The following is a 22,752-nucleotide window of genomic DNA, read 5'->3' as shown; positions in this document are numbered from 1 at the left end:
AATACACACCAGAAATGGGAGACAAACTGACCCTCATGATTAGAGACAACGGAGGAAGGAATACTATGAAGATAAAAAAAAATCTCACCAACCATATGGATAATTGTGATATCAGTGGACTTGATTAAATCACTCATTAAATCCGTGGAAATATCAGGATAACTTAGGAATGAATAAAGGTTGAAGAAGTTGAAGTCATGGTCTTTTTAATAGCAGGATGCTCAGACTCTTTAGAAGAGTGAGCCCATTGCAAGACACGAAGAACCAAATGAAAATGTTCTCAGGAGGACAATCAAAGTAGGATCTTCAACTGTAGAAGCAGGAGATGACAATTGTAGGAGCCACAATCTGATCTGTTTGTGGGACCACTTCTTTATAAGATAACAGTAGCTAATAAATTACTTTTGCTAAGATCATTTTTCCACAATATTAAAACTTTCACCATTTGATAAATACAATTCTAAAAATCCCATAGAACTGCATAGAAAGTGCATGAGTTTTTCTTTGGTAAACTCTAATATCACATTTTGACAAATATGAAAAACTTCTGCAAGTAAAAGTAGTCGAGGTCCTATAGAAGTCAGTCGGAGCTGAGACTATTTTATTTCAATAGTAAGGGGCCTATTTATTAAACTTTGAATTTTTCTGGTCAAGTGGAAAAAATTCTCTCGAAATTTTAGAGGTTTTCAGATTTTTTTAACGTATCGTTGGCAAAGTATTGTATTAGAGTTTTTCATGCTTTTTATACTTAATGATTCTGACATTTTAAGAGTTTTAGAGAAACAAAAAATACAAATTTGTAAAGAAAAAATATGATTTATTAAAAAAATTCAAATATTATTAAATAAGCCCCTTATACACTATAAACACAAATTATAAAAATATTGTTGTGCATAATAGGTAAAAAGGGGGTAAAGTTTTTATATGTATTTGGTTATCTGGTTAGGTAGCTGTATCTTCTAAAACCTAGTCTGGTAAGAAGTAAAAGTAGAAGAGAGAGAGAGAGAGAGAGAACTTGGAGAGATAACCAGGGTATTTAATTGGATAAGAAGGTACAATGTGATTGATAAATATTTTCTGCAAAATGCCTATATAAAAGTAGTAATTATGTTGCAAAACTCATTTCAGCTCCCACTTCTATAGGACATTGACTGCTTTTACTTTTTTTTTTTGTTTTTAAACTTCATAAATCACTAATTTTTAGAGTTTCTGAAAAATAAAAATTTAGTAAATAGGTGGATGGAATCACAGTTATGAACTTGGATTTTTCAAGTGCAGAATTTCTTACACCGCCAGGCTATAGTAAACCTCTCTTAATATATTATTTTTTACTTAAGAAATGTATTAGTATTATTCTTTATTATGGCATCAGTCAGAAACATAGATATCGTGCCTATATTTGTAATTCTGTCTGGAAACATTTTTTCACTTACATTAAAAGAAAAGATGGGGCAGTACAAACGAACAACACCTTAGTGAACTTCCTGTGTTAAAAACTATAAATGAAATATAATGACACTGACTGTATTACCACACTACCACAAAACTCATTTACTCACCTACTGAGCTGCTGACTCTACACACAATGTCCATAATGGCCCTAATCTGTAAGTACATTCCATTTTAGTTTTATTTAGAAATGCATTCCATGACCTTGTACTGTAATTGTCTATGTTAAATATATACACAGTATAAGGTATCGCTCTGTGGTCCAACACTTGGTCCATTAGTTAAGATGCAAAATATAAAATATTCTCAAATTGTTGACTGTAAATAGGGGACAACACAAGAGTTATGCATTTTCACTATAATTTGACATGATCTGGCACGGAGAGATCTTTTAATTATACGAAATAGAAACTGGATCAGGACAAATTCTACTAACTAACTTACATATACAGATATAGGATCTGTTATCCAGAATGCTCAGGACCTGGGGTTTTCCGGATAATGGGTCTTTCTGTAATTTGGTCTTTATACCTTAAGTCTACTAGAAAATCATATACACATTAAGTAAGCCCAATAGGCTGGTTTTGCTTCCAATAAGGATTAATTATATCTTAGTTGGGCTCAAGTACAAGTAACTGTTTTATTATTACAGAGAAAAAAATGTGAACAATTTGGATTATTTGGATGAAAAAAGAGACATCCTTTCTGTAATTCTGAGCATTCAGGATAATGGGTTTCTGGATAACAGAGCCTATACCTGTATAGTTATATAGCAGTTAAGGCTGAAAAATTACACCCATCAAGTTTAAACTTTTATTCAAAAAAGACCAATTGCTTTTCCTAATATGTAAATTTTACTTTTTTCCATACAATTTTTTACAAAATGTTTTAATTTTTTTCCAAATTTAAGGAAAACATTTTCATAACATTTCATCAACATCAAATATTCTTTTTAAAGCATTTCTTCACTTCCTTACTGAGTTTTTCTCTAGTTTCGAGCAGGTAGAAAACTTGTAAAGGTGGTTGTACACGAAAAGACGAGAGGTCGCCAAAATGAGCGGTTCTTTACCCGATATGCCCACCAATAGAAGGGCAATGTCAGGTTAATAAAAACGTTCAACCATAGGGCCAAACTATTATTATTACCAAAGAACGAAGGGCCACATCAACTAGCCGATGCGGCCCTCGATCGCCAGCAAGATCAAACCTGCCCGATCGATATTTGCCCGACTTTCGGCCTGATATTGATTGGGAGAACCATCGAAATGTCCCCCCACATGGCCAGATAAGCTACCGAATTTGTCTAAAGAACCGATATCTGCAGCTTTAATATGCCCGTGTATGGCCACCTTTAGGGGGTTAGTTACTAAACCCTGAATGTCAAAAACCCGAAAAATTCTTGTTTTTTTTGTATAAAATCTGAATTTTTAGAGAAAAAAATCAGAAATTTTTCAGAATATTTTAAACCCCAAGGATGGAAAAAGTCTGAATCCGAAAATCCACCATCTCAGACCTGCCGAGGTTGCATATAAGTCAATGGGAGAAGTCAAAAAGATTTCTGCGCTGTGGTTCCTGCAATAATCTGAATTTTCAGGGTTTTCGCGCAAAAATCCCAAAAAATTATGAAACTCAGAGTTTTCGGGGCGAAAATTAAGAAAAATTTGTAAAATTCTTAATTTTCATGATTTTTTTTTCCTGCAAATTTTTTTTTCAGGAAACTGCATTAATAAATAAGCTGAAAAAAACTGTGCGGATTTGGTCAGAGTTTTTTTTCAGAAAATATTGAGATAAATTCGGACTTTGATAAGTGTGTGCCGTCTGTCTGCCAAAGTGAAAACATGAAATTAAATGCAATGTAAATCTATGAGAAATTTCTATCACTTGAACATATATTTTTTAAATTGTTTTAAAATAAATTCTAAAAAAAAAACCCCAAAACAAATGCTGAACATTCATTACTTGAAGACATTTTTTTTCCATGGTGATATCAAATGAATTTCTTTATTGATGTCTTCTGTGATATTTCCTGTTGTATATTCTGTGAAAACCTTTACCGTACACGTGGAACATTTAGAAGCTTTTTTCTCATGCTGTGTAAAATTTTTATGTATAAAACAGTTTGATGCAACAAATGTTCTTTTAGACTTTATTTTGATACAGTTATTTTATGCAGTTTTATTCATGAGGTAACATGTATATTCCCATGATAAAAAAAACCCCACAGAATTCGTTTTTTTCCACTGTTTTGTATACAGAATTTTCGAACAGTTGCTGCTTTTTGTCCTGGAATTTTATAAAGGAAATTTTAATGCCACATATTTTATACAGCTTTATAAAATAGTTTTTTTTACAAAGAGATGCCTGGCAATCAGAAGGTAATGTGTGGTCTTCACTACCTAGATTTACAGTATATTTTCTTGATTTTTGATCTACAATGGAAGGCAACGCTAATCCATCTAACTTACTTATCATGTTTAGCTTACTTAGTCATTCTTTCATATCTCTGGTGTTGTATCTGTGTATTTAGGCTTACACTAATTCTGTATATTTACAGATCCCTTCACCATGTTGACATCAGTTTTTATTGAAACCTCAGGTAAGAAGAAACTGAAACAATTACCAATAGTAAATAACTTTAGCATATTTTTAAAAAGCATTATATAATTGCTTGTGATCAAACATAGTACTTAAAGGAAGTCTTGTGATTTTTTCCTATTAGATTGATACTTTACTGTGATGCAAAGTAATATTAAAATGTTTTTTTAAAAAAATCATTACTATCCATGACTCTTGTATCAAGAGAAGGTAGAAATAAACACATACACGTAGGTGCAAATGAAAACAGACCATCCCATCCTTCCCATTCAGTCCCTGGTTGCAGGAAGCTGTATATGTCCCAGCATGCAAAGTTGGTTACTAAACAAAGGTCATGTGGCCCTGGTCTGTGCTAAACAAAACTGTATGATTCATTAGTGAATGGAGTGTAGGGATCCACAGGGTTAAATCTCCTACCAGTTTGGAAATTCCCCTACTGTTTCCAAAGATCCCCTAATGGCTAAGGAAGTTGGTATATGTTTCATATTCCCGTGGGTTGGATAGAATTCTCTATTGGACCAGGGAGGTAGTGACTATTTCTGGTTGATGTTTAATACAGTAAGTGTTAGCGTATGGCTCTTTCTCTTCACCTGCAGAAGAAGGTGGGTGGTGCTGTTTTTCAAAAGAGAAAGAGAGAAATTTGTTTTTCAAAAGAGCAAACAGATTTTTTAATGTTTCATTTTGAAATTTGGCATTGGGCTAGACGTGTTTTTAGTTTCCCTGATGCCCTTATGTCATGTGACTTGTGCGCTGGTAAACTTCAGTTGCTCTTTACTGCTACACTGCAAGTTGGAGTGATTTCACTTCCCCTCCCTTTCTTTCCTAGCAGCCTATCAACAGAACAATGGGAAAGTTAAAATGATAACAGCTCCCTGACACTTGCATTCCTAGGTGAAAATGTGAGAATAGTACTCAGTAATCAAAATCCAAGTCCTACTGCTACTCTTCCAGTTACATTGAATATGGCAAACAATAGCTTATCTGAAAGTGGTTCCATTGTGAAGTGCTGGCTCTTTCTAAAAGCACAGGTTCAGGTGAAAATACCTGAGATGGCTGCTTACACTCCAATATCACAGCTAAAAAAATATACACTTGTTGGTTCAGTAATAACATTATATATGGTAATATATGGAAATAAAAACTACACTATAAAAATCATCACAGAATTCCTTTATCAACCTCTGTATCATAAAACCCTGATTTGTGCAGTTAGAGAGGTAAAGTACAACAACAACAACAACACTCCATTCCTCAATACATTAATTGAGGACAAGGCAGATGGTCATAGTATAGCAAGCTCCACTGGAAAGCAGCATGAAACGTTGTTTTGGGTCAAAAAGATTTACAGGAGTATTAGGTGGGAAGGCATTGGGAAAATGTACCCGGGGAATTTGACTGATGCAGTTTTCATCACCAGAGAAAGTAGGATTTAATCATTTTAAAATGACTTGATTTTTGTGGGACAGCACACAGTTGGTCTGCAAAATGGGCATTGCTAGAGAAGTTGGCAAAGGATTTTTTTGGATGTTGTGAAAGTTGTGAATTTTTTAAGACACTGTTATTAGTTTGATTTACCTTATTTATCATGTAGTATTACATGTGGAAATATTGTTTATATTTATGTCTGTAGGAGCTGTTGTGAGACCTGTGATTTCCTTCTCCCCAAACTGGAGCCCAATATTCACAGGAGAATCTGTAACTCTGACCTGTAATGTGGCTCCTACTGCCCAAGGGAACCTGGAATATTCCTGGTACAGGGATGAATACTGGATACCTGGGAATCAGCAGAGACTTGTCATTGGTAGTGGCATAAAGTCAGACAGTGGGGATTATCAGTGTCAGACCGGTGTCAATAAAATAAGTTACCCTGTTAGACTGGATATTAAGTCACGTGAGTAAACACTTTAGAAAAGGGTCCAACAAATTCCCAGGTTGCAAAGGAAATGGTTAATTAATTTTGTAACATTTTTCTGTTATTTCAGTTCGGCTCATCCTGCAGGCGCCCCCTGTTGTTCATGAAGGAGACTCCCTGTCTCTCAGGTGTCACAGTTGGACTGGATATTACACAACAACACCAGTATTTTACAAGGACAATGAGATCATTGAGTCCCCAGTCAGTGAGTCTGAGTTACACATAGGAAGAGTGGATGTTACTGCGTCTGGTACTTACAAGTGTAAAAAAGAATTCTATTTTGATAATCCTTACACGATTGGTTATCGCACTTACACTGATGAAAAATACATTTTAGTCTCAGGTAAGAGCCAATGAAAACCAATGTTGCATTCAATGCAGGGGGACAGTAAATAAGCATTAACATTACATGCGTCACTCACACAATGGTTTCTTATGTTTGCTGGCTTGGTAAAAGCTGTGGTTCAGTGATTCTGTATTCCTGAGTTTTTTTGCAAGGGGTTTGTTTGACATCCAAAGTCTGTGTGGTTCTCCTCCAGGTACTGCTACATTCCCCACAAGCAGGTTAATTGGCTTCTGATAAAACTGACCCTAGTGTGTGTGTAGAGCAGATAGGAACTGTATTGTATATTCAACTGGGGCAAGGGCTGTTGTGAACGATGAATCATTTCTGTTAAGCTTAAAGCACTTGCAATTGTCTTTGTATAGGTCATTAACATATCTTGTTAAAGAGATACACACCATGCTCTCATTTTCATAGGCAGAATTCCATAGGGCAGATTTTTTACCAGAAATCCAATCCACAGGGACATTGCCAATTTACTAACAGGCGCAGATGACAATTCGCTAGTGAACTGGACTGTCGCTAGCGTTCATTCGTACTCTATCACCAAGCGGGATTGCCTGCAAAAGTCCTACATTTAACTTTTTTGGCTTAACAGTTTTCCCCAGACATTTGAGAACATATGGAACATTCATTTTTGTCTTTATTAAGGTTCCTTGGACATGTGTAATAAGAAGTGGCCACTTCAAGCATTTGCACCAACATCTCTACTAAACTTTAATTTACCCGCCCTATTCAAATTCGAATTTTTGCTTGGCACAAACGAACGCTAGTGCATCTTCGCTATGAAATGCTCACACTGCCAAAGTAAGGCTAGCAAAAAGTTGCCAGCGTTTGGTGCCCAGTACGCAACTTTGCACATTAGGGAATTAGCGTTGTGGTAAAGAATTTGCGCCTGGCGAAGTGGTGCGAGGAGTGTGAACCGGTCGCTGGCAATAATTCGCCCTCTAGTGAATCTGCCCCCATGGATCTGGCATCAGTGACCACGTTTAAAGCAAAGAGCAAGACTGAACTTGTTCATGGCACTTCGATTGTTTGAAGTGAGCTCCTCCAGAACCAGCTTTGAGCTTTAATACCTGGTCCACTGCAAGTTATAAAATTGACAACTTTCTTCAAGTCCCATTAAAAAGTATTCGGAATAAAACTATTCAAACTATTCAAAATCAGGTAAACATAAACCTTGGTTGATAGAATCCATCAAACATAACTTGTGCTATGTTAATGTGCATAAGGTGTTATATGAACTTTGCACAAATTGATTCAAAATATACTTACAATTAATGCCAATTTCAAAGTTCAAATGAAATTAATCACCTATAGGCACAATCTGCCATATAATTTGCATTTGGCTTACTGGCATGTTGATAACACCCACAGGGGAAGGCCCTGGAGCTTCAGACCTGTATTTTTCTCCAAAATAAAATACTACTCTCATTCGGCAGCACTGTATAGACGCGTGTAGAAGTGGGTGGTAGTAAGCATGTTATTTTTCGCCTCCAGCCCCCTATCTACTGACTGGTGCAGGCCACAAACGAGTATTGTACTTACAGTATTGCCCACTGTATGTAGATGGTAATAATAGGTCTGCTATGTGCCTACCACTGCTTTGCCCCTTAGAGATCTAGCACTTGTGTCTGGGGTCATCATAAATAACCCCTGAAAAAAGTATTTGAAGATATTAAGTGTGTTATACTACAGTACAGTTTTTGTAATATTAAAATATTAAAAATATTAATAAATCTGGAGCCAAATTGTATTTATTGCAGAGCTTTTTACTGCACCCCAAATAAAAGTGAGTCCAGATCAGGTGACAAAAAGAGATCACATGACCATAACATGTGACACAAAGCTCAGCCCACACAGAGAGACTACAGAGCTACAGTTTGTTTTCTACAGAAATGGGCACAATGTGCAGGGATTCAGTTTATCCAACCAATATGGAGTCCCCTCAGCTCAGCTGGAGGATTCTGGGAATTATACCTGTGAGGTACAAACTCCAACTGGCAGTGTGAGGATGAGGAGTAGTGTGGTACATAATCACATACAGGGTGAGTATAAACAATGGTTGAAATTTCTGATTTACTCTAAGGGGTTATTTATCAAAGTCTGAATACCAAAAACTCAAAAAATATAAGGTTTTTTTTATACTATAGAAATAAAATTTTTAGTGGGAAAAAAAACCTCAACAACCGAGGGTGTTAAAAGTTCAGACTCACACCTGCCAAGTTCACGTGGAAGTCAATGGGAGAAGTCCCAAAGATATCCTGATCTCTGCTGGGTTTCGTGCAGTTATCCGAAGATTTAGTGGTTTTTTGGCCAACAAAAAAAAATCGGAGTCTTTGGGCATCAAATCCGAAAAATCCGTACGATTGGAATTTTTTCACGATTTTATCATGTTTCTTTTTTTCCGCACAGGAAATTTTTGGGAAATTTTATTGATAAATAAGGGGAGAAAATCGTCAGTGCAGATTTGGTCGGAGTATTTTTCTGAAATTATCAGAAATTTTCTGACTTTGATACATAATCCCCTTAGAGTTTTTACGTCGAATGCTCACTGAACCTTGCTCAGATAATAAATTGGCATGCCCCTCGCCCCTCCTCATGAATACATAACTGCTGAACCCAGACACTGCTGTATTCACTGGAAGGAGATCTGGGGCTATTGATCTGTGTGAAAAGCAAAGTGCAAACAAGGAATGTTTTATCTAGCTCATGAATTTCTAAAAGGTCAGTTTTTCAACCTCAGACAGGAAGAGTCTTTTTACAATCAGTTATACTCTAGAGCAGGGATCCCCAACCTTTTGAACCCGTGAGCAACATTCAGAAGTAAAAGGAGTTGGGGAGCAACACTACCATGAAAAATGTTCTTGGGGTGCCAAATAAATGGTGTGATTGGCCATTTAGTAGCCCCTATGTGGATTGTCACCCTACATTGAGGTTCTGTTTGGCAGTACATCTGGTTTTTATACAAACAAAACTTGCCTCTAAGCCTGGAATTCAAAAATAAGCACCTGCTTTGAGGCCACTGGGAGCAACATCCAAGGGGCTGGAGAGCAACATGTTGCTCACGAGCTACTGGTTGGGGACCACCGCTCTAGAGGTTACTCTTGTCTTATCTACTATTATCTCCTTTAAAAAATCTCTAATTGATATGTTTGTATGCCCCCTGTAAATCAAATCAACCCTTACATAGAGACATCATTCTAAAATAGAATCAGTGCAAATATAAAAATCTTTTGTTTTCATTTCTAGAGCTCTTACCCACAAATCAATGTGGGAAGAGCAGGAATAGAAGCAATTTGGTATATATATATATATATATATATATATATATATATATATATATATATACCGTATATACTCAAGTATAAGCCGAGTTTTTCAGCATCCAAAATGTGCTGAAAAAGTCTACCTCTGCTTATACTAGAGTCAGCGGGCAGTAGCTGAGATTGCAGTCACTTTTAATCATTCCTATACCAACAGTTCACTTGGGGAGAGACTGCAATATCCCACAATGCCCTCTGTTGGATATATGAAAGAATAACAGTGCGCCCTCTGTTGGTTATATGAAATAATAACAGTGACTGCAATATCACACAGCGCCATCTGTTGGTTATATGAAAGAATAACAGTGACTGCAATATCACACAGCGCCATCTGTTGGTTATATGAAAGAATAACAGTGACTGCAATATCACACAGCGCCCTCTGTTGGTTATATGAAAGAATAACAGTGACTGCAATATCACACAGTGCCCTCTATTGGTTATATGAAAGAATAACAGTGACTGCAATATCACACAGTGCCCTCTGTTGGTTATATGAAAGAATAACAGTGCACCCTCTGTTGGTTATATCAAAGAATAACAGTGACTGCAATATCACACAGCACCCTCTGTTGGTTATATGAAAGAATAACAGTGCACCCTCTGTTGGTTATATCAAAGAATAACAGTGACTGCAATATCACACAGCACCATCTGTTGGTTATATGAAAGAATAACAGTGACTGCAATATCACACAGCGCCATCTGTTGGTTATATAAAAGAATAACAGTGATGTCAATATCACACAGCGCCCTCTGCACATGGTAGTGGGACAGTGGGACAATGCACACAGTAATCCGTTTGGCAATTCTCTGTCACCATCAACTTTGCAAAGAAGTCCAGTTGATCGCTGGGGGGGTCGCTTTGGCAGAATGTGCGCTGCTGGGAGACAGGGCTGTAGTTGTGTTTAGGCTTATACTCGAGTCAATACGTTTTCCCAGTTTTCGTAAGTAAAATTAGGTACCTCGGCTTATACTCGGTCGGCTTATACTCGAGTCTATACGGTATCGAGATTACAGGGTGAGCAGTAATATAGTAGTTCAGTTGGTATAGTGGAGCATTGTACTTAATGCACAGAGGCCATGGGCAAGTGATAAGAATACAACAGAGCAAATTGACATGTTGGAAAACACGTTTGGAATATAGGTAAATTAAAGTATAAGGTTAAGGGACTAGTGGGCAATGGGTTCATTAAGGTGAGCGCTTGCAAAAAAAAATCTTTATACATGGGCCTATGGCTTTCTAACTAGGTCCTTCTGCATTTAAATTATTTTTCATTCTATGCGTTTTATATTATTATATTACCCCTCCTTACTATATTCACTATACTCTTTTAGAACTGTTCACCTTACCGCAAGTAAAAGTGAGTCCAGATCAGGTGACAGAAGGAGATCACATGACCATAACATGTGACACAAAGCTCAGCCCACACAGAGCGACCACAGAGCTACAGTTTGTTTTCTACAGAAATGGGCACAATGTGCAGGGATTCAGTTTATCCAACCAATATGGAGTCCCCTCAGCTCAGCTGGAGGATTCTGGGAATTATACCTGTGAGGTACAAACTCCAACTGGCAGTATGAGGAAGAGGAGCAATGTGTCATATATCCAGATACAGGGTGAGTATGAACATTTTTTAAAATAATTACATAGACTGGTAGCTTGACATTACTTCTCTGCCACCTTTACTCAGCATTTACTAAAAAGTATCATTTGGAAATGATAAGTGTACTAGTATTGTTTTGGGTAGCCGAGGATGAGTAGGGTATAACAGTGCTTTATTAGCAGGCTCATGCAGCTATTACACAACAGTAAGCAACTCTAACACCACAAGCTGTATAGTAAATATGCACAGTATAAGTCTTGAGCACAGTGACATCTACAGGCCCTTTGTATAAACACCACATATCCCCCCTATAGTAGGAAAGCATTTGGACAACTATAATAAACAGCAACAATTGAACAGTATGCATTTTAAAACACCATTATACATTCTTCACATCTCCTTGGTCCATGCAGGTAGTTTTCTGATTCTCTCAGTACGCCTTATTGGTTCACTTTCTTCAGGCCTATTGCAGTTGACATCAGGAGTAGGAAAATGTCCTTCATCAAAGTGAGCTTCTCCAAAGTCATATCTAACAGGAATTCACAGTCTGTACATTCCCAGCAGTTCCCTGACTGAGAGTTTTAGCCTCTGCCACTGCTGTTTCAATTTGGCTAGCAACTGTAATAGCCTTTGCAAGGGTTAAATCCTGCTCTAGGAGCAGTCTCTCTCTAATGCGAGGTGCGTTTGTTTTTTCCACTATTTGGTCTCTTAGCATTTCATCTGTTAGATTCCCAAACTCACAGGTAACAACCAGCTCTCTCAAAGCTGCTACAAATTGTTCTGTGGATTCTCCATTATGTTGTCCACATTGGCGGAATTTATATCTTTCAGCAACCACATTTATTCTTGGCACAAAAAAGTTCTTTATAGCAGTAAGTGCAGTTTCATAAGTGTCATCAGATAATGGTAATGTATAGAATATACTCTGTCCGTTTGCTCCCAGGCAGTAAATAAGTAAAGCACGCTTTCTAGCAGCAGAAATCTCCCCTTGGTCAGCAGCAATAATGTAATTTTAAACATATGGATCCAAGCAGTAAAAGGTATGGTAGGGTCAACAGGGTTTGGGAGAAAAGGTGCAGGCTGCTGCAGAGGTAGAAGAGACATCCTGTCGCCAATATGTTATTTTTTGGTAGCCGAGGATGAGTATAACCGTGCTTTATTAGCAGGCTCATGCAGCCATTACACAACAGGAAGCAACTCTAACACCACAAGCTGTATAGTTAGTATGCACAGTATAAGTCTTGAGCACAGTGACATCTACAGGCCATTTGTATGAACACCACAAGTATAACTATATTTCTGTTTTTCTAGAGCTCTTCTCTTTCCCACAAATAAAAGTTAGCCTACACCGATTGGTAGAAGGAGATCACATAACCATGATATGTGACACAAAGCTCAGCCCACACAGAGAGACTACAGAGCTACAGTTTGCTTTCTACAGAAATGGGCACAATGTGCAGGGATTCAGTTTATCCAACCAATATGGAGTCCCCTCAGCTCAGCTGGAGGATTCTGGGAATTATACCTGTGAGGTACAAACTCCAACTGGCAGTGTGAGAAAGAGGAGCAAAGAGTCACATATTGAAATACAAAGTGAGTTAAAGATAACCCTCCTCCTAAACTATACAACCTATAAAGTAGGTTAGAGAAATATATAGTAGAATTATATTTTATATTGTATATCATTTAGACTATGTTTTTATTTAGAATAAGTATAACATTTCTAATCAAATATGTTAATTGAATGCTTTTATTTGTTGAGAAAAAATATTTAATCAAATATAAGTTACAAAAAAAAAGTGGTTGATTAAATAAACTCAATATAGACTGGAAGCGGCTGTGACCTCATCAATCAGACTGGAAGCCCATAGGTAGGCAGTACGGAGTTCTGTTGTACCTTTAATATTGATTTCATAGATCCACCAAGCCAAATGCATAAACACAGTGGAGAAAAGGAGACCCAACACAGTTTTCCATTTTGAATTTGTCTCAAGAAAGATATTTGTAGATTGGTTGGTTGTTGTGGATTATGCATTGGGCTCTATAGTTTATTAGAATCGATTGCTTTTTAGAGGGGATAGATGGAGTTTGTCTTATGAGGTTGTTTACATTTGTCCCAGATGCAGGGATGGGCGAATTTGACCCGTTTCGTTTCGCCAAAAATTTGCCCGTTGCCAAAATGTCGCTGACACTATGGGCATAACAAAAAAATGTACGCGCAGCAAAATCTTTTGGACGCACAATGCCATACAAGTCTATGGGCAAAAAAATTTGCCCCTCCCTAGTGTCCATATTGTGCCCCTTACTGCTCATAAACTGAGCACTTGTGTCTGGGACAATGGCAATGGCATTAGAAATGCAGCGCAGGTTAAAAAAATACAAAAGTCGTGATGCTTTGTCCTCATCCTTTTTTTACTCAACTTAACCTACTCAACTTTTATACATTAGTCCATATATGTTGTAAAAAAAATTAACTAGAAAAGGACCTTAGATGGTTCAATAATTCCAAACTAATCCATGTATATCTATTGTATTTACAGTATAAAGCTACATGTAATATTATAATATACATTCATATTTAAAGACAATTCTCATTATTCTTTTTAGATGGGCATCTGGCTTACCTGGTACCAACTCTCTCAAGGATGCTAGCAGTGCTGGGTATCATTGCTATAGTCATCTTTATCTTCAAGTTTCGATCAAGTTGTTGTCCTCTGCATCACTTCAAAACAGGTAACTAAGCAGTGAGTTGTGGTTTTCAGCTTCTGCAACAATATCTGCAGAGGGTAAAAAGCCAGACTTTTTTTTTGATATCCTCTTGCAAAATGTTATTATATAATAACTGTCAGAAAGAGAGAGGATATATTGAAACATCAACATTCTGATGTATCTCAAACAACAGTGGAGGAAAGGAAGGTGTTAGCAACTATGGAACAAAGCAAAGCCACCTAACCCATTATGTTTGAGGTAAGAATGGGGGGTGTAATAATTCTTGCAACAATCCTAGGATGACTAGACATAAAGCTCGCCATAGACGCATTGATATAGTCATACAAAACAATTTTTGGACTGTCTGTGGGTGGTCATTTATTTGATCAGACAAGTCAGGGAATCTCTGTTGGGTTTTGCATGTATTGCCTGATGATATGTGTCATAATTCTTGTGTTAGTAGAGACCATGAAGACATTTTGATGAACATATATCTCTAGTTATCAGATAATAAAGCGCAATGTTCTTTTGAATTCAATGGTAAATGCTACAGCAATAGTATGGGATCAGTTATCCAGAAACCCGTTATCCAGAAAGCTCCAAATTATGGAATTGAGAAGTGGTCCTATAATGACGCTCTACTAATGAAGGTATTTCTAAAGAAGGAGCCTTCCTCTTTGAGAATTTCTGCTGGGGAATATAGTCTGTCTGACATCTACATGTACCTTTACTTGGCACATGGCTGAGCAATCATTTTGCTGTGGGTCAGGCCAAACAATTGCATAGTACAGGTATAGCATCCCTTATCCGGAAACCCGATATCCAGAAAGCTCCGAATTACGAAATGGCTGTCTCCCATAGACTCCATTTTATCCAAATAATCCAAATTTTTAAAAATTATTTCCTTTTTCTCTGTAATAATAAAACAGTAGCTTGTACTTGATCCCAACTAAGATATAATTAATCCTTATTGGAAGCACAACCAGCCTATTGGGTTTATTTAATGTTTAAATGAATTTCTAAAGACTTAAGGCATGAAGACCCACATTATGGAAAGATCCGTTTTCCGGAAAACCACAGGTCCCGAGCATTCTGGATAACAGGTCCCATACCTGTACTGCAAAATATAAGTATATTGATGACAATTTGCAAAGTTATCCCTATAATTCCTGGGTTATGATGGTTCTCAGTTTGTGTTTGCATTCAGTATTCTTCTTTAATTTGCTTAAATGCTGATTGTCACGGCCGGCACCCGATACCAGAACAAATGCCAAGCACCCTGGTCTCGGCTCGGCTTCACCAGTAGTGTGACCACCGTTGGGCTTCGGGAGGAGCCCTCAGCTTACTTGGGTGCCACCTGGACTTAACGAGGGGAACAAGGCGAGATGTTCTGGCTGGCGAAGGGGCACGGTTGTTAGCAAAGTCTTTTGGGCCGAAGGTCACGGTACAAAAGGATTAGGCAGAAGGATGGTCAGACAGGCTGGGTCGAGGCAGGTGGATATCAGAATCATCAGGCAGGCAAATGGTCAAACCGGGTTGTCAATCAAGGGGTTAAGCAGGAGAGTTGTCGTAGGCAGGCTAAGGTCAGGATACAGAGTTCAGAGTAGTCAGGATACAGGCAAGGTCAAACACAGGTAATCAGACAGACAAGATTCAGATCAGATGCACTAGGCTCAGGAAACCACAAGAAACAAGTTCTATCACGGGCAAGGAACAGTACACTGAATGGGCCTTAAATAGTATTAAAAATTCGCGCCAAAACGTGCGCAAAAACGCACTGGCGCCAACACGCCAGCGCGCCTGCGCCTTTAAGAGGCGCGCAGGCGCACCGCGCCGCCCTAATAACAAAGATGGCGCCTAGGAGACACGCGGCGGGCGTCCCCGTCGGTGGAGCGGCGGCCGACCCCGCCGTACAGGTAATTTTATTACGCTGATATCTGTATATGCTGCGATGAAATTTCTCTGCCAGCGGCCTGATTTAACGGTCATATTTTAGGTAAGACCATGTTTTACAGAAGTAAAAAAGAAAATTATAGAGGAAAATTGAAAGATCTAGACTATAGTGATTAATGTTTACAGGTGACAAGATCATATTAATAATTATCATTAATGGGTTTCTTAGAATTAGCTAATTGGTTGTGAAAAATGTTATGTCATTTTGTTCACCAACGTAATTCTTATAGAGTTAGTTGAATGATAATCGAAATGTTTTTCATCACTATATTTCTTCCAGATAGGAACTCATCTAATACCAATGTTAGGTAAGTGAATAGGCAGACTGTTAATTCAGCACACAAATACTGTGGAGATTCATAGTCCAATTTAATTAGAATTAGACCGTTATTATTTTAAATATATCTTATCTGATACCTCTAAAAATGAGCTCCAAACACTCATAACACTGCAAATATTTGTAAGAGTCTTGTGATAGGATAGTACAATAATAAATATTGTTATTAACTGTGCCAGTACAGGGAGTGATGAAGAGATGCACAGTCCACCAATGTTGAATGAAGATATAGCAGACGTGGGTAAGGAAAAGAAAAAGTGAAAATATATATTATTTTTTCAATGTCTAATGATATAAGTTAAGCTCTTAGTAACCTTGTCTTGTGCCACATAGAGAGTTAATGAAGAGAGTGGAAATTAGAAAAAAGGGCAACGACTAAAATACATTTAATTAATTTAGAAAGTCTTCCTCTCTGTGCAGCCAGTTGTGGTTTCCATGTGGAAGAAGATATCTGTTATACCTCCATTTATTTCAGTCACAGCCAAAAAGGTGAGTTTTCACTTTATTACTTTTCTTTTCACTTTATGTTTTTCCTTTATTATTAAAATTCAAAATAGAATAATCAAGCTTGGCCTCTGTATGTTGACTATAGAGATCTGCTCCCTATCAATGTGTCGCTTTCTATTTGTGGAAACATAATCTTATACCAAGGGGCACATTTACTATGGGTCGAATATCGAGGGTTAATTAACCCTCGATATTCGACCATCGAAGTTAAATCCTTCGACTTCGAATATCGAAGTAGAAGGATTTACCGCATTCAAAGGATTTTAATCCATCGATCAAATGATTTTCCTTCGATCAGAAATTACGTAGAAAGCCTATGGGGACCTTCCCCATAGGCTAACATTGGTGCTCGGCAGATTTTAGGTGGCGAAGTAGGTGGTCGAAGTTTTTTTTAAAGAGACAGTACTTCGACTATCGAATGGTCGAATAGTCGATCGATTTTTAGTTTGAATCGTTTGTTTCGAAGTCGTAGTCGAAGGTCGAAGTAGCCAATTCGATGGTCGAAGTAGCCAAAAAAATGTTTTCATTCTAATCGAGCTAAGTAAATGTGCCCCCAAGTGTCTCTAGTAACGGCAGCTCTAAATATCATACTTACACCTATTTTCAAAGTTCTCATTAATCTTCTGAAGAACTTTAATTCATATATAACATATAAACTTTTGTTATTTTTTGGGGAGAAAAATAGTTAAGCACTTTCATAAATATATGCAAATAGCTTTACGTGTCCAACGTATAAATTGTTTTATGAATTATTCATTCTTTTGCTTATTTATATTTTGTATATTTCTATTTGTACAAATTGTGTATGTTTTCTATTAGATTCTCCTGTGCAGAGCAATAACAATGTAAGTATAACTTAAAGCATCTCAGTAGGCATAAGCCTGAAAAACTCCCAGCAATATAGGGCACAGGAATCAATATGTTCCAATATATTGTGTACTGTAAAAGTTGCAGAGGATTGAAAATAGTCACAATGAAAAACGTCCATTGACTTCAATGCGTTTCATAAATTTTGTCTGTTTCACAAATTTTTCAGTGAAACAAAACAAGACAGATAACCCATCACTAATTATTATTAGTAGTTGCAGTAGTAGTTGTAGTAATATATTATTTTATTCATAAAGCTCCACCATATTCCTTGATGATGTAAAATGAATTGGGGAGAATCAGGGCCTTAACTACAGAGGAAGCAGACCCTGTGGCTGTAGGGGTGCCCAGGAGGTATAGGGGGCACCATAAGGTCCTTATTAATGAGCAATTTTGATATATATTAGTAAAAAAGGACAACCTCTGGATATGTTGGGGGCCCTAAAATTAATTTACTGAGCGGAGCAGTAACACCTACAGTAGTTACTCCAGTGGAGCAGGCAAAAACAAATAGAAGTGCTTAAATAAGTACAGGTATGGGATCCATGATCTGGAAACCCATTATCCGGAATTATGGAGAGGTAGTCTCCCATAGACTCCCATAGACTCCATTTTATCCAAATAATCCGCATTGTTAAAAATGTATTTCCTTTTTCTGTATAATAATAAAACAGTATCTTGTACTTGATCCCAACTAAGATTAGGGGGCCCATTTACTTAGCTGGAGTGAAGGAATAGAATAAAAAAAAACTTGAATTTCAAATGTTTTTTTTGGCTACTTCGACCATCGAATTGGCTACTTCGACCTTTGACTACGACTTTGAATCGAACGATTCGAACTAATAATCGTTCGACTATTCGATCATCCGATAGTCTAAGTACTATCTCTTTAAAAAAAACTTCGACCATCTACTTCGCCACCTAAAACCTAAATAAGTACAGGTATGGGATCCATGATCTGGAAACCCATTATCCGGAATTATGGAGAGGTAGTCTCCCATAGACTCCCATAGACTCCATTTTATCCAAATAATCCGCATTGTTAAAAATGTATTTCCTTTTTCTGTATAATAATAAAACAGTAGCTTGTACTTGATCCCAACTAAGATTAGGGGGCCCATTTACTTAGCTCGAGTGAAGGAATAGAATAAAAAAAAACTTGAATTTCAATTGTTTTTTTTGGCTACTTCGACCATCGAATTGGCTACTTCGACCTTTGACTACGACTTTGAATCGAACGATTCGAACTAATAATCGTTCGACTATTCGATCATCCGATAGTCTAAGTACTATCTCTTTAAAAAAAACTTCGACCATCTACTTCGCCACCTAAAACCTAAATAAGTACAGGTATGGGATCCATGATCTGGAAACCCATTATCCGGAATTATGGAGAGGTAGTCTCCCATAGACTCCCATAGACTCCATTTTATCCAAATAATCCGCATTGTTAAAAATGTATTTCCTTTTTCTGTATAATAATAAAACAGTAGCTTGTACTTGATCCCAACTAAGATTAGGGGGCCCATTTACTTAGCTCGAGTGAAGGAATAGAATAAAAAAAAACTTGAATTTCAATTGTTTTTTTTGGCTACTTCGACCATCGAATTGGCTACTTCGACCTTTGACTACGACTTTGAATCGAACGATTCGAACTAATAATCGGTCGACTATTCGATCATCCGATAGTCGAAGTACTATCTCTTTAAAAAAAACTTCGACCATCTACTTCGCCACCTAAAACCTACCGAAGTGCAATGTTAGCCTATGGGGAAGGTCCCCATAGGCTTTCTAAGTTTTTTTTGGTCGAAGAAAAATCGTTCGATCGATGGATTAAAATCCTTTGGATCAAACGATTTGAAGAATTTAATTGTGCGATCGAACGATTTTTCGTTCGATCGAACTATTTGCGGTAAATCCTTCGACTTCGATATTCAAAGTCGAAGGATTTACATTCGGCAGTCGAATATCGAGGGTTAATTAACCCTCGATATTCGACCCTATGTAAATCTGCCCCTTAATTGATCCTTATTGGAAGCAAAACCAGCCTATTGGGTTTATTTAATGTTTACATCATTTTCTAATAGACTTAAGGTGTGAAGACCCTAATTACAGAAAGATGCATTATCCGTAAATCCCCAGGTTCCAAGCATTCTGGATAACAGGTCCAATACCTATATATAAATAAGTATATACTAAGTACAAAGCTCTTCACTAGGTCTATGGGTCGATTTAAGAATGTTCAGAGAACATTCAATTCTGTGATTCAGGCTATTTAGCAAGTACAATCATATTTTTCTCTTAGTTCCTCAAGCCACAATTTTTTAATTCATACAATTTTCATAGAACCCACAAATACAAAAGTACGCCAAGTAAAAGTTGTCGAGGTCATGTAAAAGTCAATGGACGTTGCTTTTCGTTTCTTGCAAAGATCTTTTTGTTTGTGGTGTCAGAGTTTTTTTGGAGATCCCAACTCAGTGGCTATTTTTGTTTGTGCTTTTTATAATCTTTTAATAACTTTCATGGCATTCAGGGTTTTAGAGAAATTGAGTTTAATCATGGTTTCAGAAACCGCAATTACCACTAAAATTCCACCTTCAACCAATGGGCCTCCATGTGTTAAAATAGGGGAGTAGTTTAAAAACAAAAAAAGGGGTGATTAATCAATGCACATTCCCTGGTCCCCTGTTTCATAAGAAATCTAGAATCCATGCAAGTGCATGTATTTACAAAAACAGGGGTTTTTAGTTAAAAAGTTATGATTATAAAATTGGTAAGCCACCATACCACGTCAAGGTAAACCCCATATTAAATGAAATCCTAATAAACTATGAAATCCTAAAAATAAAATATGTGGAATGTTTTTTGAAGTAGAATTGAAATCCTGCAATGCTATTATTTATAGCATTGCAAGATTCTGAGCAGGAATAATCATGGGAACAACTGAAATTTTACAATGGGAAACTTGCCAGAAATTCTGAAATATGCCATGTTATCAAATACTGGCTTTATAAACATAAAGTTGCCTATCACTAATAAGAAGTTTAGAACGTTATCATTTATAAAATTTTTAGCTCCTTGATCAGAGTTGTAGGTCACCTCTCAGACCTCTGAGCATCTTGAGCAGAGTTATATGTATAGTCTGTTCCATAAAATCACTGTTTATGATTTGTTTAGGATATGTCTGTTACATACGCTGTAATAAAGGGAGGCCACAGAAAGAAAGACAAACTGCCAACCCCCAACCAAGAGATCTCCAACACCTCCTGCATCTACGGCAATATCAACTCTGAATAAAGTCAACAAAAGCTTAATCTCTGACTGCTCAATAGAGTAAACTTCTATTTTGAACTAACAAATACAGGAAAGCAGTCATATTAATATTAAAAAAAATTATGTTTTTCTTTACAGTAACTGTCTTTGAAGTATTCACAAATAAGTAGAAATCAAGTAAAATTTGTTGTAAACTAATAAACCTTATGGAATCAGGAACATTCACATTGTGGACATGTAAATAGGAAGGTGCCCTAGAAGATGGCTTGAAGTACTTGGAATGTAATAGAATGTAATAAAGGTTTTTTTTTTTTAAAGGGTTTCCTTGCCAGGGTGTTCCAGCTACTGAGTATCTTCCCATATGACTAAAGATAAGCTCAGGTTCCTCCCAGCTAACAGGTTTGGGTAACTGGAATGTAACCCTAAGGCAAAGATGATGAAAGAAGATGAAGTCACAAATAAAGCGGTGATTAGAGTCAAGAATCACATTAGTAAAAAGTCATTGGGGAATATGCCCTACTGAGGTTCTGGGTAACTAGAGATGTAGAAGGAAAAACTTATTTAATATGTTGCTTTTTAGAACAAATAGGAGAACATTTGTGTCATCCAGAACCCAGAATCCAGAACCAATGCTAGGCTCCCTGGTCACTGCTCTTGCTTCTGCCTTTCACCTCGGGAGGAGCCCTAGGGTAATCGGATGCCACCAGGTCTTATTAAGAGAGGAGCAAAGAGAAGGATCTGGACAAGCAATGGGGCACGATCGTTAGCAAGAATTAGGACAGAAAGCACAGTTCTTGGAATAGACAAAGCGTAGTCAAACCGGCCGGGTCGGTGCAGAAGTTCAATCAGAGCCAGACAGGTAAGGGTCAAAATCCAGAGATCAATCAGAATGGTCACGCAGGCACGGATCAGGATAAAGGAGTTCAGAATAGTCAGACAGCAGGCATGGGTCAGGATCACAGAATACAGAATAGTCAGGCAGGCAGGAGTCAAAAACAGGAATCAAATACAAGAAATAGCACCCAGGAATCTAACTAATATAACCAAATAACGGGCAATAAGAAAATATACAAGGTCCCTTTAAATACCTTTAAATCTCACGTCATTGCGCAATGACATCATGACGCCAGCGTAGTTTACATATAAAACCAGGAAATGTGCGCTGCACACGCCATAGAGCAACCAGCAGCCATGAGGGAAGGATCAATGCAGTGGGCGTTCCTGCCAAGAGCACTGCGGGCGTCCCCACTGGCCCACTAGACCACCGGAGTCTACTCCTGACAACTTGTAACATGTCAGTCAAGTTACCTGGTTTATAACATGCAATAGTAAAGAGGGATGAGCAAGGAAAACTGTTTATATTAAGGCTATGATGAGACAGCAGTCTATCCCAGAATATAAAGGGACAATATTGCATCCCTGAATAATATGTAACCACTCTCCTGTCAGTGTTCAATGTGATGCAAGAGAAGGAGAAGGAAAGTGATTAGGGTTGCCACATGTCCAGCTTTGACCCAGACAGGCCAGTTTTTGGAAGGACTGTCCTGGTGAAAACGTCTGTCTGGATTAGGAAATTTGGACAGAACTTTCAATTGAATGGCACAGTAATCAGCCAATCATGGATCTCCATGTCATAACCCCTCCCCTGACATCATATCCACACCGCAGATATTTCACCCTTCCTGTCCTGAGGTCATCCACCAGCCCCCAATATCAATGGCCCTGGACCCTGAAGTAAAAATAGGCTGCACACCTAAATGTGATCAGAAATTCCTCTTTATTTTTTCTAGCACAGAAGGAAGTCATTTCCATCACACATTTCTGAGTAGAAGTTATGTTTCCTCCTTCCAACTTTTTCCAACCAGTAATCATTT

The 22,752-nt window shown here is 37.5% G+C and overlaps 1 protein-coding gene across 1 annotated transcript; it reads left to right on the top strand.

Annotated features, from left to right (window-relative positions):
* The first annotated feature begins 1,594 nt into the window (after positions 1 to 1,594).
* Positions 1,595 to 20,954, top strand: LOC108699441 (Fc receptor-like protein 3). The gene is made up of 13 exons (XM_018231524.2): positions 1,595 to 1,607; positions 4,004 to 4,045; positions 5,675 to 5,935; positions 6,027 to 6,299; positions 8,066 to 8,347; positions 10,964 to 11,245; positions 12,544 to 12,825; positions 13,840 to 13,965; positions 16,175 to 16,197; positions 16,373 to 16,472; positions 16,652 to 16,720; positions 17,558 to 17,583; positions 20,783 to 20,954. Exons 1-13 carry the CDS (start codon positions 1,595 to 1,597, stop codon positions 20,900 to 20,902), a joined length of 1,899 nt encoding a protein of 632 aa, XP_018087013.1. The 3' UTR covers positions 20,903 to 20,954.
* The last annotated feature ends 1,798 nt before the right edge of the window (positions 20,955 to 22,752 follow it).

This window comes from Xenopus laevis, chromosome 8L (assembly GCF_017654675.1).
Source record: "Xenopus laevis strain J_2021 chromosome 8L, Xenopus_laevis_v10.1, whole genome shotgun sequence".
Taxonomy (NCBI): Eukaryota; Metazoa; Chordata; class Amphibia; order Anura; family Pipidae; genus Xenopus; species Xenopus laevis.
This window is presented reverse-complemented; position numbering and strand designations above follow the sequence as displayed.

What these genes read in the sequence shown, in the direction of transcription:
- LOC108699441 (XM_018231524.2), top strand. An exon ending in TCTGCATCACTTCAAAACAG is followed by an intron (nt 13,966 to 16,174) that starts GTAACTAAGCAG and finishes TATTTCTTCCAG; the next exon opens with ATAGGAACTCATCTAATACC. An exon ending in CTGTGCAGAGCAATAACAAT is followed by an intron (nt 17,584 to 20,782) that starts GTAAGTATAACT and finishes TGATTTGTTTAG; the next exon opens with GATATGTCTGTTACATACGC.